The 19313-nt window shown below is 40.7% G+C and overlaps 1 protein-coding gene across 10 annotated transcripts in view; it reads right to left on the bottom strand.

Moving 5' to 3' along the window:
• The window catches only part of Xiap (X-linked inhibitor of apoptosis), a 46182-nt gene that overhangs the window by 18779 nt on the left and 8090 nt on the right, over positions 1 to 19313 (bottom strand). For 4 of the 10 annotated variants that reach the window (XM_029473005.1, XM_029473003.1, XM_021153202.2 and 1 more), the window contains one exon: positions 18046 to 18171. Coding sequence is in view for 2 of the 10 variants with exons in the window: in XM_021153202.2 (XP_021008861.1) it covers positions 18046 to 18171 (126 nt within the window). In the remaining 8 variants the exon portion in view is untranslated. Of the gene's footprint in view, positions 1 to 17669; positions 17887 to 18045; positions 18172 to 18344; positions 18388 to 18493; positions 18604 to 19313 lie in introns of those variants that run through there. The other 6 variants (XM_021153207.2, XM_029473002.1, XM_021153209.2 and 3 more) reach the window with 3 other exon arrangements.

The following is a 19313-nucleotide window of genomic DNA, read 5'->3' as shown; positions in this document are numbered from 1 at the left end:
TGGGGGGAGGTTATGGGGGACTTTTGGGATAGCATTGGAAATGTAACTGAGGAAAATATGTAATAAAAATATTAAAAATTAAAAAAAAAGAAATATTAACATGTAAAAAAAAAAAAAAAGAAGAAGAAGAGTGGAAACCAAAGTGAGACCCAGCTGCATCTGCAGGCGCATCCATTACAGGTGCTTACAAGCCTGCCTGTCACTCCCAAGGGAGTGCTCAGCACTAACTGTGGATATGGAAGTCAAGAACAAGGTCAGCACCAAATTTCACTTAAACAAAAAAGGCAAAACCTGGGAACTTTAAGCAATTTGGTTACTGTAAAATGTTCATAAGAGAGCTGTTAACATTTTGGTAGGTCATGCAGACATGATTAAGTCAGGAAGACTTAATAATGATAATAATGAGAGTTAATGATAACTATCCTATAGCTACTATTTCACTTATTTAAAGCTACCTATCTTAAAGCTACTTACAACCTACTGTTTAGGATTTTTATACAGAGGAATAGAGAAGCAGTAAACAGTGACTTTGATAAAATCATGTTACTTAGATAAATAATAAAAAAAGGTTTTAACTTGACTGGGGAGATGGCTCAGTGGGTAAAAATCACTTGCCATCTAAATGTGATGGCTTGAGTTTGAATCTCTGGACGGACAGATATGGAAGGCATCTGTAATCCCAGGGGTCCTATTGTGAAATGAAAGGTAGAAACAGTAGAATCCCTGGAAGCTCAGGGACCAGCTAACCAGCACACGGAGTGGATAAACAACGAAAGAACCCTGCCTTGAACAAGGTGAAAGGTGAGAACCAAGGTTGCCTTCTGACCTCCACACAAACACACCCATGGTATGTGGGTGTTTTAATTGATTCACTTTGTTTTATTTACCAGAGAAAGCCAATATCTAGTCACTGGTATGCTCTAAGTCTTCAGACTTCTCTTTTCTATTATAGATGTAGACGCTCTCCCACAAACGTACCATAGGCCTCCCACTTACCATGCTGTATTGACTGCTGTTTATGACTAAAGGATGGAACTGGGGAGTAAGTACAAGTGGAAACTGGGTGTTGGCAGCAGTGGGACTAAACTAAAAGAATCGTGATGATAGGTTTCCAACTCTGTGAACACACTAAAATCATGAAACAGCACACAGACTTCATGCATTCCTTATTTTCATGGTATAAGAGATGAAACTCGTGGTCTCATGCCTGCTAAGCAAATGATCTAGCACTGAGCTAAGTATACTTTAATTTTATAGCAGTTGAATTATGTTTCAATAAAGCTTTAAAAATATTAAAATTGTTTAGCAATTGTTAAAAGGCCAATTTTAAATCTAAAAAGAGCTGCCTTTAGCAGATAAATGAGTTGTGTTTCAATTTGTTGTCTTTGGTGTAGAAACTGTGCAGTACAGTGTTTTCAGAGTGACACTGAAAGGACTATGGCATTTCTGTTCTAAGTGCTTGTGTATTTAACTTATTTTTCCGGAGCCCAATTAATTTTTTTGTTAGGCATATAAATTCTAGTGACAGTCTCTGCTCTTACGCTTCCAAGTATTACTACTACTTCATTGTCATTATTATTCTATTTTTGAGGGAAACAGGGAAAATGAGGAAGGAGGGCAGCATCCTATGTAGCCCAGGGCAGCCTTGAACTCAGGGCCCTTTGACTATCATCTCCTAACTGCTGGGTTTAAGGATGTGTTCCACACTAGGCTCTTGTATATTTAAAAATTCCATTCATTTCTTTTGTAGGTCAGGGAGCTTGTACCACAACATGCATGTGGAAATCAGAGAACAACGTGCAGGGATCAGTTCCGTTCTTTCATCATGTGTGCCCAAGGGATTGAACTCAGGTCATGAGACTTGGCAGACAAAGCATATTTTACTGCTGAGCTATCTTATCGGCCCCTATTCTTTTATTTTTACAAGGTCTTACTATGTAACTCTGGCTGGTCTTGAACACAGAGATCCACCTGCTTCTATCTCCTGAGTGCTGAGATTAAAGACGTACACCATCTTTAGTCTGGTTGCATTTTTATTTCTTTTCTTTTTGTTTTATTTTTAGAGAGTGGGTTTCCATGTGTAGTCCTGACTGTCCTGGACCTCACTCTGTAAACCAGAATGGCCTTGAAATCAAGACATCTACCTGTATTTCTGAGTTCGAGGCCAGCCTGGTTTACAAAGTGAGCTCCAGGACAGCCAGAGCTATAAAGAGAAACCCTGTCTCAAAAAAACCAAAAAAACCAAAAAAAAAAAAAAAANGCGGATTTCTGAGTTCGAGGCCAGCCTGGTCTACAAAGTGAGTTCCAGGACAGCCAGGGCTATACAGAGAAACCCTGTCTCGAAAAACCTAAAAAAAAAAAAAAAAAAAAAGACATCCACCTGCTCCCGCCTCTGAGCACTGGGATTAAATACATGTACCACCACCTCCTGGCAACTCTAAATAGTTTTAAAAGGTAAATTTCATTGCCTCTATAATGATACTCCTTTAATAATATAGCCCTACTTTTCAGTCTTACTGGAATTCCTGCCTGCTTATTTGTAATATTAGTAAGCTTTTTGTTGCTTTGTGGTGCTGGGAACTAACCTTACAAGTACTAGGCAAGAAGACATAAGGCTGGATTATACCCTCACCTATCTTAGGGTTTTAACATTTTCACTTACCTTCAAAACTTAACTTTGTGTGTACACTTGGGGGAAAGGCATATGCAATCCAGAGCATGAGTACAGAGCCAGACTGGAGCTTTGTGGATGGAGTTCTTCCTCCCACCTTTACATGGCTTCTGGGGACTGAACTTGATTCAGCCGGCTAGCACAGCAATGCTTTCTTTAACTGCTGAGGCATCTCACTAGCCCATTCTAAAGTCTGAGACTGGGTAGCTATCACTCAGCAGACTCACCTTGACCCTGCTTTGTAGTCCAGGCAAGCTACTGAACTTGTAATCCTCCTCTTTAGCTCTCTAAGTGCTAGGATTACAGGCCTGTAGCATCATTTCAAGCTTCTGGTGTGCATTTATTTATTTTATGGGAACAAGGAGAGAGTTGAAACAAGGTTTTATCAGGTTAGCCCAGGTTTGTCTAGAGCTAGCAATAAACTCACCATCCTCCTGCCACAGCCTTTCATAAACTGGGATTGCAGAAAGCTATGCCTAACACATTTATATTCTTTTAATGAGTTCTAGTACCATAATGTTTTAGATAGAAAAATCTACCAACAGAAAAATCATTTTATACAAACAAAATCCTGGTGTATGTTTTTACATAAAGACTTTGCATTCTCTTCTTTTTGTTGTGTATGTTCTCCTGTGGATCATACATTGGGGGCCAGTGCTCTCTCATGGAGCTATATCCTTAGCCTGACTGGATGGGTTTTTAGTAGGATTATACCACAAACCCTATCTTTAAAAACATACATAGGAGGCATGAGAGATAACTTAGCAATTAAGATCACTGGCTGCTCTTTCAGAGGACTTGGGGTCAGCTCCTAGCACCAGTATGGCAGCTCACAACTGCGTGTAATAACTTAGCAATTAAGATCACTGGCTGCTCTTTCAGAGGACTTGGGGTCAGCTCCTAGCACCAGTATGGCAGCTCACAACTGCGTGTAACTCTATTTCCGGATCCAATGGCCCTCTTGCCTCTGGGGATACCAGGTACTCATGTGCCCACACACACACATGCAAACAAAACACTCGTATACATAAAATAATAATAAAGATTAAGATTAACTATGTAGTATATATAAGCTATCAATGACAGGTAGATACTACATAGAACACCTATTTTCTTTTTGGCAGAACTCTTTAATATTTATGGTACAATGCACACAAGTAATAAAATATAATTACATACAAAAATTTAAGAATATAAGAAAGAAACAAAAGTTCCTATGGTCTATTAATTATGTATGGATGCTTTTATAATAATTGTGTGCTATTTAAAACAATGAATAAACAAAATATTCAAATTTGAAGGATATTTTCTCGATGTGGTAAAAATACATTAAGAAGTAGCTTTGCTGGGAATGGTGGTACATACCTCTAAGCTCAGCACTTGGGAGACAGAGACAGGCAGATCTGTGAAATCAAGGCCAACCTGGTTTACATAGGGAGTTCCAGAACAGCCAGGGCAGCCAGAATAAACTAGAGTTCACTGTGATGGTATCATCTTAAATTGATTTTTCTATGAAAATCCTATTTTCAAATAAGATACAGAACAATTAATTGTTTTACAGTGTGACTTTGACTTTAAAAACACCTATTAAGTGGACATAAACCACCTAACGAATTCAACCTCTATCTATCCGCTCCTGTACCTTAAACCTCCAGGGCCCTTCCTAGAAGCAATCAATCACTCTCACTAGTCTCTTATGTATCCTTCCAAAGATGGTCTAGGAATACAGAAGCATGTATAGGCATTTCAAAAGTCTTTAGACATCCAGAAGTGGCACACATGTTTAACTTCATTTAGGAGGGAGAGGCAGGAGAATAGCCACAACCTCACAGCCAGCAGGGTTACAGAGAGTTCCAGACCAGCCTGTGCTACAGAATGAGATCTGCTTCAATAAACATACAAGCAAATAAAGAAAGTGAGGTGTGGTGGCATGTGCTTCTAATCCCAGTACATGGGAGGTGGAGGCAGGAGGATAAGGAATTCAAGAGCATCTCTGGCCACAAGAGACCCTACATGAAAAGAAAGTAAAAGTCTACTTTTCTGAAAAAACTCCAGGTTTCTATAGTGGCTAGACTAACTCACATCCCCCCACCCCCACCCCCCAGCAAGCAAAGGCTCCCTTCTCTCCATACTCCAATTCTCAACATTTGCTAGGTTTTTTGTTGTTGTTGTTGTTGTTGTTGTTTTACTAACAGCCATTCTGTAAAAGGAGGAGTAAGGGTAAATACTGTCAAAATATATTATATGATATTCTCAAATTAATAAAAACATTATATCAAATAGTTACCATGGAAAGAATAAAATTGGCCCACTGTTCTGGAAAGTATCCTGGCAGTGTATGTTAAAAAAAAACTTTAAACATGAATACTGTCATCTTAAAAACTTTGTCTATGAATTTATCTAGAGGAAATATTGAAAATAATACAAATTTAAAATGGCCATTTTGACTGATGTGAAATGGTATCGCAGTGCTGTTTTATTTCTATTTTCTTGATGGCTGAGGATAATGGACACTTTTATGTTTATTGGCTATTTATATTTCATCTTTTGAGAGCTATCTATTGATTTCATTAGCCCAGTAGCTCTCTACTCTATAGCTATGCACTTCACTACTGTACTTTGAGGTTGGGGAAAAGGACTTAATGTCTTATTACTCACTCACTACTTAGCATGCACTGGTTTCAAACTCAAAGCCTCCTGAGTGCTGGAATTACAAGTGGGAGTCAGTAGACCCACTCTGGTTGCTGAACATCAAGTTCACAATTTCTAACTACTATGAACAATATCAGCCGGGCGGTGGTGGCACACGCCTTTAATCCCAGCACTTGGGAGGCAGAAGCAGGCGGATTTCTGAGTTTGAGACCAGTCTGGTCTACAGAGTGAGTTCCAGGAGAGCAAGGGCTACACAGAGAAACCCTGTCTTGAAAAACTGAAAAAAAAAAAGTTAATAAAAATAGAATGCCCTGTGCTGGCAAAATGGGTCAGTGGACCAATTCCATCAAGCCTAGGACCAACATGGTAGCAGAGAACCAACTTCCAAAGGTTGTTCGCTCATCTCCAAAATTAGAGCCACCACATTCAGGTGTATATAGCATGCTCACGCTCTAAATAAATACAATGTTTATAGGGAGGACCCTGGCTAAATCTGTTTGTATCTTACTTGTTTTTCACACCAATATTAAATGCTCTCAAGTAGAAATGGATCTTGTATCAGTAGTACCTCCTTCTAATCCATCATGTTTTCATAACCAACAGTGGCTTTTAAAAAAATATTTATTTATTTATTTATTTAATGTATGTGACACTGTAGCTGTACAGATGGTTGTGAGCCTTTATGCGGTTGTTGGGAATTGAATTTTTTAGGATCTCTGCTCACTCTGGTTGGCCCTGTTCACTCTGGTCAACTCTGCTCACTCAGTTCCTGCTTGCTCTAGCCCAAAGATTTATTTATTTATTTTATGTAAGTACACTGTAGCTGTTTTCAGACACACCAGAAGAGGGTGTCAGATCTCATTACAGGTGGTTGTGAGCCACCATGTGGTTGCTGGGATTTGAACTCAGGACCTTTGGAAGAGCAGTCAGTGCTCTCACCAGCTGAGCCGTCTCACCAGCCCATCCAACAGTGGCTTTAAGGAAAGTCACGAATTCACTTATAATTCTACCTAGAAAGAGATGAATGTGGCAACAGCAAATCAGAATATTTACAAATAGGTACTATAAAGATTTGAAAATGTATGCAAAACTATTAAATCTCATTTGTAATCAAAACAACTTTTAAATTCCTATTCAATGTGATGGGTTTCATTGTGACAAAATGATATTTTTCCCTTATTTGGCAATGATCAGTATCACAAATCAATGTAACCCACATACAAGTAAAGGTATGGGACAAAAGACAAAAACTAATACTGATACATTACACTCAGGGAAATAAAACCAGATCATGGCTGTCTTAGTCAGTGGACTATTGCTGTGAAGAGACACCATGACCAAGGCAATTCTTATAAAGAAAAGCATTTAACTGCAGCTGGCTTACAGTTCAGAGGTTTAGTCCATTATCACCATGGCAGAAAGCATGGCAGCATCCAGGCAGACACTGTGCTGGAGAAGGAACCTGAGAGTTCTACATTTGGATCAGCAGAAAGAGCCACTGGGCCTGGCTTGAGCTTCTGAATCCCATACCCACAGTGACACACTTTCTCCAACAAGGCCACACCTACTTCAACAAGGCTACTTCAACAATTACTCCCTGAGTCTATGGGAGCCATTTTCATTCAAACCACCATAGTAGCTAAGTTAGCTAAGTCTTGCTAAACTGGAGGCTAGCTAGTCAGGACTACAGGAAAACCCTGCCTCAAAAAAACAGTATACAGACTCATCTTAACACTACAAAGTATGCTTATCATATGCAAGGACCTGGGTTCAACTGTCAGTAACAGAAATAACATAAAAGGTGCTATTCATAAATATACATAACCAGAATATTCACTGGCAGTGGTTGGCACATGACTTTGATCTTAGAACTCAGGAGGCAGAGTCAGACAGGTAGGTCTCTGTGAGTTTGAGGCCAGCCTGATTTACAGAGCTAGTTTCAGGACATCCAGGGCTACACAAAGAAACCAAGTCTCAAAACAACAACAAAAAAACCACCCCCTAAAACAAAACCAAAGCCACAATATTAAACAGAAGACAGTACTAAGGTAATGTGGAACCATATACAACCTCTATAAACTTAGGTTGGACAGGTGAGATGGCTCATCAGGTAAAGGCCTGGCACCCTGAGTTTAATCTACAGTTCCTAGGTAAAAGCAGGAAGGAAGGTAGGGATGGAGGGGGGAAGGGAGGGAGGGAGGGGAGATATACTGATGGACAGAAAGAGAGGAAGAAGGGAGGGAGGGAGGTAACTGATTCTACAAAGTGTCCCTCTAAGTTCTACATGCATATTGTGGCACCTATGTCCCCTCAATTCACTCACCCCTCCCCTACATACACACATTAAAAAGACCCTCAAGTGTCTGGGTGTGGTGGCGCACACCTTTAATCCCAGCACTTGGGAGGCAGAGGCAGGCGGATCTCTGAGTTTGAGGCCAGCCTAGTCTACAAAGTGAGTTCCAGGACAGCCAAGGCTACACAGAGAAACCCTGTCTCAAAAAACCAAAAAAAAAAAAAAAAAAAACCCTCAAATCCTAGACTCTAGGACCAGGGGTACTGTAGTCAGTGGTAGAACATTTGCCCAATATGCATGGGCATTCCATCCCCAGAAACAGCAAACAACAACAAAAGCCCCCCCCCCCAAAAGCTCAGGTTTTAGATGAATACTAAATGATTATATTGTCAGGATACTCTTATTAAGTTAAAAGCTAGGTATAAGTCTTTGGTATAACTAATTGCTACAATGCCTACTTAGCATGCAGGAGGTCCTGGGAGCCCCAGTATGATGATGATGACGACGACAATGATGATGTAAACCATATAACTCAGTAATAAAAGCATAAAGTGGCAACGTTATACACTGAAATTCTATTGTTGCAAGGCACGGTATATTTCCACATTGAAAAGGTTGAAGCAGGAAAACTACTCAATATTTGAAGTGAGCCTGGGATACACAGTGATTTCCAAGCAAGCCTGGGCCACAGTGTGAGACCCTATCACTAAAACAAAACGTTATCTCTTATATTTTTGGTTGTGTGCCTAGCCTTTAACAGCTGAGCCATTGGGGAGTGTGTGTGTGACTGGATCTCAAGTGAATAAATAAATTAATTACTAAAAAAGAAAGTAGGCTGACTTCCAGGCTCCTGCCCAGACTTCCCTCAATTGGTGGCCTGCAACCTGTAAAGCAATAGACCCTCTCCCTCCTCCAACCCCGAAAAGGTAGCTCTGAGTAATGCTAATGCTGATTTCTTTTCTTCTCTATTTCCTTCTTTCACCATTTAAATCTTATCCAGCAAGCATTCTGAATTCTAATCAAAAGACTAAGCAGGTAGACTTTTAATTTATCAGGGGGCCATTGTACAATCCTGCCCACCAGATAGAGTGCCATCTGGCTACTGTCCATGTCAAAATGCTTCATCTGTGAATACATTAACCAAATTAACTGTGTATTGAGACCTTGTACTGCCAGACTTTGACTTTTTATTGGAGACAATTTTCATAAATTATCGGAAGAGAGAAAGGTTCTTTCTTTACTTTGCTACCTGAGATTTGTTGCCAGTTTGCTACTGTCTAGGAGGAAAACATACAAGAGGAGAAATTGTAAATTGATGTCAATATTGTTGATCACCAGGTTAGACAAGAGACAGAGAAGATAAAGGTAGAGCCTCAGTGATGGGCAGGACACATTTCTGACACTTGCACTGGTTAGATGGAAAGAACTCAGCCACAAAACAGGTTAAAGACCAGTTACTTTCTGACTGCTACTTTATTGGAGGGAATGAAAATCTGTCTATTTTTGAGATAAAATCTTAGTCTGTAGAACAGGTTTGCCTAGAACTCACTATGTACTTCAGGCTGGCCTTCAATGTCCCCTGCTTTAGCTTACAAGATGCTGGCATTAAAGGTCTAAGTCACATTTGGATCTAGCTCATTAGTTTTCAAGTTGAAAAGTATGTTTAACTGATCTCTAACCATTCATTTATTGCCTTGCAAAAAATAATTAGGAGGATTTTGGTGATGCACACCTTTAATCTTAGCACTAGAGAGACAGCAGCGGGCAAACCTGTGAATCTGAGGGCAGCCTGGTCTACGTAATGAGTTCTAGGGCACTCCCCCAGGAATACATAGGGAAACCCTGTCTCCAAAAAGAGAAAGGAAGGAAGGGAAAGGGAAGGAAGAAAAGAAAAAGGGCGTATGATTTTAGAGGCTTAATATACACAATGGAGTACGCCTCTTCAAGCCAAAACTGAACCTCAAATAACTTTTGTTTACTCTTCATTTTATTCCTCGTATACCTTTTATAAAGGGACAGAGGTCGAGATACAATTATACTGAAAATTAAAAGTATTTTATGTTTATAAACATTCACAAACTAAATTGCACACAATGAGCTGGGACATGCCTTGGGACAGCAGACATCAGTGGAGGCCAGGCCAGTCAGAGGTAAAAAATGAGATGGTCTCAAAATATTAAAAAAACAATTCATGAAATGGACTATGTGCTCACCAGGATAACAGAAGTCACTCCTTTCACAGATTAAGATACTAAAGCATATAGAAGTGAAAAATTGAACTAGGCCATAGAGAGAATTACAGGTTATCCTGATCTTCTATAGTCAGTTAGGTAGCTTATTCTGACAGTAATTGGGGTATAATACTTACAATCAGGTGATCCCATAACGCCATGTTGGGTGTTCACTTAGTGGGTGATTTGGTAAATGGGTTAATTACCCACCCTAGAAATTTCTCTGAATAAACTATTACTATTATTATTCAGTCCTTGGAAAAGAAGCCAAGGCCCATGCACATGAGGAAAATATTCTACCAGGGTTGTACTCTTAAATCCAAGAATAAAGTATTTTTATTTTATGTTCATGTTAGAAATCGCTTGCATGCAAGTGCTGAAACAAATTATTTTGTTTACTTTTGAGACAGGGCCTCACATGGCCCAGGCTAGCCATATACTTGTTTTCTAGCAGGAAGGAGGGAAGTCATAAACTTAACAGTTGGCAGCTTTCATTTCACCACGTGGGTTAGGGATTACCTCGGGGGTCAGGCTTGGTGGCCAGCAGCTTTATACACTGATTCATCTCACCAGTACTGATGTTGATCCACCTGCCTCTTTCTCCCAAGTGTGAGGATTACAAATGTGCACATTTGTGCTGCTAGGCCTGGCTATTTATCTGTCTTTTTACTATTTTTACATCCCAATAGCTGCCCTTCTCCTGGTCCCCTTCACAGAGTCCTTCCCCTATCTCCTCTGAGATAGTGCCATACTGGGTGTGTAGTGCAGACTAGCCTCAAAAGTTATGATCCTCCTCTTTCAGTCTCCTGAGTACTGCGATAACAAGTGTGTACCCCCATGCCAGGTCTTTGAAACAAATTCCTGATGGGAGCCTTTTTTCTTTTTCCCATTATAAAAACATTTTGCTCTATCCATAAACAACATTGCTGTCTATAGTAAAACATTTGGTAGATTTATCCTGACTAGGTTTTATTTTCATTTAATTTATTTTACTATTTTTTTTAAGGTAGGCTGTCATGAAAGTCTGACTTAAAACTTACTATGTATCCCAGGCTGGCCTAGAACTCCTGATCCTCCTGCCTTCACATCCCAAGTGCTTGTATTATAGCAATGCACCAACAAGCCTAGCTCTGCCTGGCTTTTAACTTATAAATAGACGAAGTAATCTACCTCAGTAAAGATAACCTAGACTTAAACGTACATATTTAATGTCCCTAAGTACCAAACACTATCTCGAAATTTTTCTTTTCCTGGATACCATTATATAGCTAAATGCTTAGCTGCAGGTAAATATGTGTTCTAATCCAAAAACTGTCCTGAAATGAAATGAGAAATCACCTTAAACGTGGGTTATTTTCTATATCCTGCCCTCTTTTCTTCTACTATGTTTCCTTTGATAATAACTAAAATTTGTCAATGTTCTTTTATAACTTAGAATGGTTTGATACGTGATATCTGACTTCATTGATAGGACACACAGCTTTCACATATATAATGGGCAAACTGTAGTTCTCCCTGGTGGTTACTCATCAGATATAATGTGGCAAATGAAAGACAAAAAGGAATAAAGATTCAAACACAAATTCTTGTGACTAACAGAATTCTAAAGAAATTCCTATCAACATCCTTGGCAGACTTTACTGAACTCTGAGAATGGAAGGCTTCCTAACCTTCCTGTGCTTGGGAAGGCTCTAAACCATGACATAGGAAGGAACGCAAGGTGAGAGACCTAGCCTGTTCACTTTGAGATGATGTTTACCATGTAACTAAGGCTGTCAATGAGTTCAAGGTCTTCCTGCCTCTGCTCATAATGAGTAATGGAATTATGGTAGTGTCCCATCCTGGACAGGTTCCAAGTCAATAAAATGATTATAAAAATATAAAAATGTAAATTACATATATAAGTACAGATGCGAAGTAGATCTTTTCTCCATTTAACCAAATAGTCTTAAAAAAAAATTCAGTCTTAGTCAGACATGGTGTCATATAATACCAGTACTCAAAAATCAGAAATAGAAAAACTGGGCTGGGAAGTGGTGGCACACACCTTTAATCCCAGCACTTGGGAGGCAGAGGCAGGTGGATTTCTGAGTTAGAGGACAGCCTGGTCTACAGAGTGAGTTCCAGGACAGCCAAGGGCTACACAGAGAAACCCTGTCTCGAAAAACCAAAAAGAAAAGAAAAAGAAATAGGAAAACTGACCATGAATCAAGACTGTCCAAGGCTACATACCATCTCTAACAAAAAGTCTATCTTAACCTGGCATGGCTATTATCAGGCCTATAATCCCAGCACTCAAGAGACCAGGAAGCTACAATGGGAAGATTAAGAATTCAAGTCCAAGAGGTGGTGGAATGCACATTTGCTTTTGTTGTGGAGTACTTTTTTTCTCCATCTATGGTGATTAAAATTAAAATCCCAGAACTCAGAAGGCAGAGGCAGGTAGATTTCTATGAGTTCTAGGACAGCCAAGGTTGTTTGTTACACAGAGAGACTCTGTCTCACAAAAGTCCCTCCTGGGCTACATAGCAGACTGTCATACTTCAAAACTACAAAGACTGAACTCAGTCCAACTATCTGGATCAGAGTTACTTATTTCCACTGCACTGTACCATCAGTAATTGTTTTTCACCATCTACCATGTTCAATATAACTGTACAACCAGACCATGAAGCAGGTAGAGGAGGCAGAGTACATCACATCTATAGTCCCAACCTCACATGAGGCTGAGGAGGAAGATCCCAAATTCAAGGCCTCCCTGAGGTATGTAGTGAAAACCAGGCAAGCAAAAATACTCTCAAACACAAAGACACAGGGTTTGAAAGATGTTTCACTGAGTAAAACAGCTTGCCTTAAAAGCCCAATTCCTTGAATTTAATCACCATAAAGGTGGATGAAAGGCACTAATTCTACATATATACTACCATGGGATATGTACCCACATATACATGTCATACAGAGACAGACAGACAAACACATACACACACTAAAATTAAGCCTAAAAAATAAGGTGAAGCCAGGCAGTGGTGGTGCACGCCTTTAATCCCAGCACTGGGGAGGCAGAGGCAGGCGGATTTCTGAGTTCGAGACCAGCCTGGTCTACAAAGTGAGTTCCAGGACAGCCAGGGCTACACAGAGAAACCCTGTCTCGGAAAAACCACACACACACACACACAAAAAAATATTCTTCTTAACAAGATAGCTCTGGTTGGCCCCAAAGTCACTTTGTAGACTAGGCTAACCTAAAACTCCTGAGATCCAGTTGCCTCTGCCTCCCAAGTGCTGGAATTAAAGACGTGTGCCACCATATGGGGCTATGATACTGAGGTCAGTTCAGTGTCAATATGTTGCTATTTATCTATGCTTTGATATTTAACACTACCACTATTGAGCTCTCCAAAATGTTCTTAATCTCAAACCCCTGAGCTTGCTTCTTCCCCTTTTGAATCCTATTCTGCACCTATAACACAAAACAGAACAGGCCAGCAACTGCTACTGAGACTTCCACAAAATAGTAAGTTTAAAATTAAATGCGGGGCTAGAGAGATGGCTCAGTGGTTAAGAGCACTGACTGCTCTTTCAGAGGTCCTGAGTTCAAATCCCAGCAACCACATGGTGGCTCACAACCATCTGTAACCAAGATCTGATGCCCTTTTCTGGAGTATCTGAAGACAGCTACAGTGTACTCACATAAATAAATCAAATAAATAAATAAATAAATAAATAAATATTAAATTAAATGCCAGAGAGCTGGGAGAAAGCTCAGCACTTAGGAGCCAGGGGCAGGAGGGCTCTCTGTGTGAGCTTAAGGTCAGCCTCACCTATATACTGAACACCTAGACAGCCGGGACTACACAGAGAAGATTCTGAGCCTCAAAATGTCAATAATAATAATAAGTTTTATTAAATATATACAATTAAATGAACGAAAGCTGAGTGTAATCCTAGCACCTGTAATCCTAGCACTCAGGAAACTGAAGCCTGAGTAAGGCTGGGGGGGGGGGGAGGGGGGCGGGCTGCAGGTCACCCTGAAGATATATCAGGGCTCCATCTATCTCAAAAAATAAAGAATGAACCACAAGTTACTAAGGTTTCTATTTTCACCATTTTCTTCTAGTTTGGCTCTTTAAAATACAAATGCTATAAGGCTTTTTTTAAAAATGGCATGGTCTCACAGTTGCCTAGCTAGTCCTAAAACTCCAGACTTGAGATCCTTCTGCAAAAAGCAATAACACAAACACAACAACAAAAACTCCTAGATCCTCCAGCTTAAGCATCCAGAGTAGCTATTACTACATGAACATGCCAGCCTAAGTTACACACCTTGCCACAGAAAGCAAAATAAAACCTAGGAATGGGGCTGAGATGGTGTGTGCCTTTACCTCCAGCACTTGAGAGGCACAGACAGATATGTGTGTTCAAGGCCAGCCTGATCTACAGAGGGTGTTTCAGGACAGCTAGGGCTACACAGAGAAACCTTGTCTCAAGAAAATAATTAAAATTTTAATTAATTTTGAATCTTTGGAGTTAAGGAGTTCAAATCTGTACAGACAAATAGGTTTAGAGTAAAGCTTACATTTTGAAAGCCTTTTTTTTTTTTTTGACCCAGAAATTGTTCACAACACAATGCTGAATGAAAAACAAGTACTGACTAACAGGGCCCTAGATTTCTGTCCCACCTCAAACTTCAGACATTTTCTAGAACATGCCTTTTTAATTTAAAATATCCAAAACACCCCTTTTATGTTCTGAATTAAATAAAACAAACATATCTTGTGAAGAATAAAACAAACATGGAGATGCTGAGTCTGAGTGGAAAAAAAATTCAATTCAGGGTATTTTCCACTGTATATGATTATTTATTAAGTTTGATACTAATCTCTCATTTTCTGTTTGTCTTCTCAAATGGACATTCACAATGACCTTAATCAATGCTAACAGGTTATATAACACTATTAACAGATTACCCCAAAGATAAACTTTAAGAATTGACAGCTTATCATAATCTTCCTGCCTCAAAATAATAAGGGCACTTTACCATATTCATCTTTTAGTGCTTTTTCTCTGAGATGGAAGCTCTCAATAGGCAGCCCAGGCTGTTCTGGAAAACGTTACCTTCATGCCTTAATTTGCCAAGTACAAAAATTCCAAATGTGTATCACTGTATGTAGAATCTTTAGACTCCTACCACAGCAATACAACTAACTGCAGGAATTCTAGACAAGGATGGAAACACCAGTCCAAAGTCTGCTAACAATAAACAATATAACTAAGCAATTCATTTTTTTCACCTGAGTCTTCATTAGCATATCTGTAAACAAGAGAACAGAACTCAACAGTGAGGAAGTATCCAGTCTAACTTTTTTTCCCTTTAGTTCTAGATACTGACTTCAGAGCCTAGTGTATACTATGCTGGACTAATGTACACCCCAAAGCCTTTGAGGCCTTTTCCTCCAACCCAAAACATTTACCATTTTAAAAACTGTATAACATGCATGAGGAGTGATAATGAGCACAGAAAGCAAATACTTAAGTACCAAACAATGTCACATAATATAAAAGTTTTATTGATTCTGATTCTGCTTGTACAGGCTATGATGTTGCCCAAGCTAGCTTTGAACTCTTGATCATCTTCCTACCAAATGCACAGGTTACAAATGTGAACCCTGACTCTGTTTTATTATTTTATGCATCTGGGTATTTTGCCTGCATGCATATATGTGTATCCCATGCAGGCAGTGCTCATGGAAGCCAAAAGCAGCATTAAATCCTCTGGGACTGGAGTTGCAGATGGCTGTGAGTGCATTTGAGTGCTGGGACTAGAACCCGGGTCCTCTGCAAGAGCAGGCAGGCCATATAAACAGAGTCATCTGTCCAACCCAGCTTTGTTTTTGAGGCAGGATCTCACTACACAGCCCAGGCTGACTTGAATTTACAATTCTCGTGCACTGACTCCACAGTGTTGTTGGGATTACAGGTGAAAGCCACCACATCTAGCTTTATTTCCCCTTCCTCTCTTCTATTAGTGTATATTCATTGTACAAAAGAGTGGGTTATTTATGTTAGTTTCAAAATTACATCATGTATTTTGATCAAATTTTAACATTTTCTTTGATATGCTCAACAAAACACAACAAACAACCCCAGAGCCCTATACATGGTAAGCAAGTATTTACTGTACTACATATACCAATACAATCTTTACATGCATAACCTTTTCTTTTCCATTTTTTTAATTAGGTATTTAGCTCATTTACATTTCCAATGCTATACCACAAGTCCCCCATACCCACCCACCCCCAGCATAACCTTTTAAAAATAAGTTTAATCCAAAAAGATTCTGTAAGTCAGATTTATCTGTATGTCAAATTTGATATCTGAATTTCATAGTTTCTACACTATTTGATAATCAGGAAGCTTATTCTTTAAAAATAAAGCCAAAGCTTTTTAGCATTTCTCATGCATACAGAACAGTAGGTAAAAGCCAAAAGAGAAACATAAATACACAAGTAGTCAGACCTGTTCTGTGAAGACCATATAAACGATACTGGATTTTACAATAAAAAGTACTGATAAATGGATGTTCATAAATACCAATTGCAAATACTTATGTTGATATACATCTATGTGAGCTTTAAAACTTTGTAGAATAAAACCAAACTTGTTTATAATATTCAAACCTGTAAGGCACAGGAGAAAAGCAAAGTTTTCCATCCGTCTTCTTCAGAAGTAACCAGGGTTACCATTTGTTTTTGGGTTTTTTGGTATCTCTTTCAAGGATCCATGTGACACAATCCAGATATATAAGCTTATGTTTCTGTGTCTGTAGGTAGAAATCTATCTGACCTAAAATGTTTTCCATTCTTAAGTAACGGGGGAAAACAATCCCTGACTCAAGCTTCACATACATGTTCACTACACTGAAAATGGTGCAGTCATTGAGACAAAGTAGTAATATGCTACATAGAAATGTTAAATAGAATATACTTAGATATTTGCTTAGAGGTTATATGAAGCAACAGGAGTGGGGTGGCGAGGGAGCTAGAAAATCTGAATTCTAATCTAACTAGCATGGCTAGCATGGTAACCTTACACAAGTCATGAAACCCTGAGCCTTAGTTTCTGCTTTGTAAAACAAAAGAGTTGAGCTGAGATCCTTCCCAGCTCAAAAATGCTGTAATTCTAAGATGGCCGGCTCTTAACAGTGTTCTCTTGAAACTGGCTACAAAAAAAAAAAAAAAAAAAAAAAATCCTATTAAGGAGAAAATGAAGAAACACTGTAGCACTTTCCAGTCTTAAAAAAAAAAAAAGGACATTTCTAGGATTCGTTCACTATCAAGGTATAGATAGCTAGGATGTCAGAAGTAGTGCCATAATTGTACTTGAAGGTAAAGTTGTAGATTATTACAATCTGATAGGTTTGTCTTCCCCAAGGCTTATGTTCTTTTTGGAGCGAGCCACTGCTTAGTTTCAGCAATCACCACTCCCTCCCCCCCCCTCCTGCCCCCGCTTAAAAGAAAAACATCCCACAACTAAAGTAAACTGTGGAGTTAAACGGAGTTAAAGTAATGGAACTGAAAGTCATAAGTGACATTTTTTTCTTTCAGAAATATGCTGGGGAAGTGACCAAGGTGACAAAGAGAGGCAAAAATGACCAGCTACTTCCTCCTCTGGAAGCTCTTTGGCCCTCTTTCTTTAGGGTTCACATGCCCTTGCCAGAAACACACCACCCTGCCCCATACAAGGTATCGAACTGGGGGGAGGGGGCGGGGAGGTTGATCATATCTTTTTTTTTTTTTTTAATTATTTTAACTAGATTTACCTTAGGTGTCACGAAGTTTAAGGAGGCTGACCCGAAGGCTTGAAGCCAGCCCCCCTACCCATGGCTTCCAGGGGCAATCCCGGGTAGCCTGGACAAGGAGCCCAGTCCAGCATTCCCCGCGGGCGGGCGGGCGCGGTCTTCCCGCCCAACTAGGCAGAGCTAGCCCAGGTGGAAGGGAGGGGGAAGAAATGGAGGGAAGGAAAAGGAGGGAGGGAGGAGAAGGGGGAGAAGGAAGGAGGGGGGAGGAGGAGGTACGCGGGAGGAGGGAGGAGGAGGGAGGGAAGAGCAGAGCAGAGGAGAGGGAAGAGAGGGGAGGGGAGAGGAGGGGGAGAGGGAGAGGAGGGGAGGGCGGGAAACCCACAAGAGCTGTACCCACCGCGCCAAGCACTCCAGTCCTAACTAAGCGCCGCGGGCGACGGGTTCCCGAGGGGAGGGTCCCGGAGGAGGGGCGGCCCGAGCCCGGATCAGGAAAACACAACTCTGCTGGGCGGCAGGCCCCGGCCTAAGAGAAGGAAACGGAAGTCACTATTTCTGTCTCCCTCCCTCCCTCCCTCGGCCTTCCCAGGCAGGACAGTCCCATCGGAGAAAACTCGAAGACCGGAACCAAGTGCATCCACGTCAGGACTTTAAAAAAAAAAAAAAAAAAAAGAAAAAGAAAAGAAAAAAAAAACCAACCGGTGCAGCCCGCCAGCTTCCCGGGCTCGCCCAGCCACTGGCCTCAGGCCATGTCCTTCCCACCGCCACCCCCATCCCCTCCCCCGGGAGCTCCGCTCCCGCCCGGCAGAGCCCCTCCTTCTTTCCCACTCCGCCATCTTCCAGCCTACCTCTCTGGCTGAGCGGCCCTCGATTAGCGTCGCGCCCGCTCGGGGGACCGTCAAGGTCCCGCCGCCTCCCGGAGCCGGAAGGGGACATCGAGAAAAACCCCAGTCCTCATTATGCAGCCCAACCCCCCCCCACCCCCCAACCCCCGCCTCCCCAGCTCCAAGCCAGAGCCTGACCCAGCAGCTGCACATGCGCACAGGTCACTTGGCAGTCCCCGCCCCCGACTCAAGCATTTCCTCTTTTAGCATCCAGGACTTTTTCTTTCTCTCCCCCCGCCCCCCCAGCTTTTACCTGGACTCTAGGGTGAGGAGTAGGGGAATACAGGTAAGAAGATTAAAGACCAAGGGGAAAAGGGCACAGTACATTGAGTTTTCACAGGATACCAGGGACTCTGCTAGGCATATAACATATCCCTCAATGTTATTTTGAAAACCCTGGAAGGCAGAACACCTCTATTAAATTCCACCCTACAAAGGAAACTGAGCCCCGGAGAAAATAATTATCCCAGTATCACCCACCCGACAAAAAAGTAAACTGAGATTAGAGAATCGGTTGTTTCCAAATAGAGGAAGATAGAAGGAATGACGAGACAGGGAGACAAAAAGAGGGTGAGGGAAATTTGTGAAGAACAAAGAAAAATAATAGAACAAAGATGAAAAGACACAAGAGAAGATTATACAAAATGGTGATCATGCTATATGCTTGTAGGGTTGTCAGATAAACCTATACTTAGGTTTCAGGAATTTTGACTCTTTTTTTTGTTGTTGTTGTTTTGAGACAGAGTTTCTCTGTGTAGCCCTGGCTGTCCTGGAACTCACTTTG

Source organism: Mus caroli, chromosome X (genome assembly GCF_900094665.2).
Source record: "Mus caroli chromosome X, CAROLI_EIJ_v1.1, whole genome shotgun sequence".
Taxonomy (NCBI): domain Eukaryota; kingdom Metazoa; phylum Chordata; class Mammalia; order Rodentia; family Muridae; genus Mus; species Mus caroli.
The sequence above is the reverse complement of the archived record's forward strand: the minus strand, read 5'-3'. Positions and strand labels throughout refer to the sequence as shown.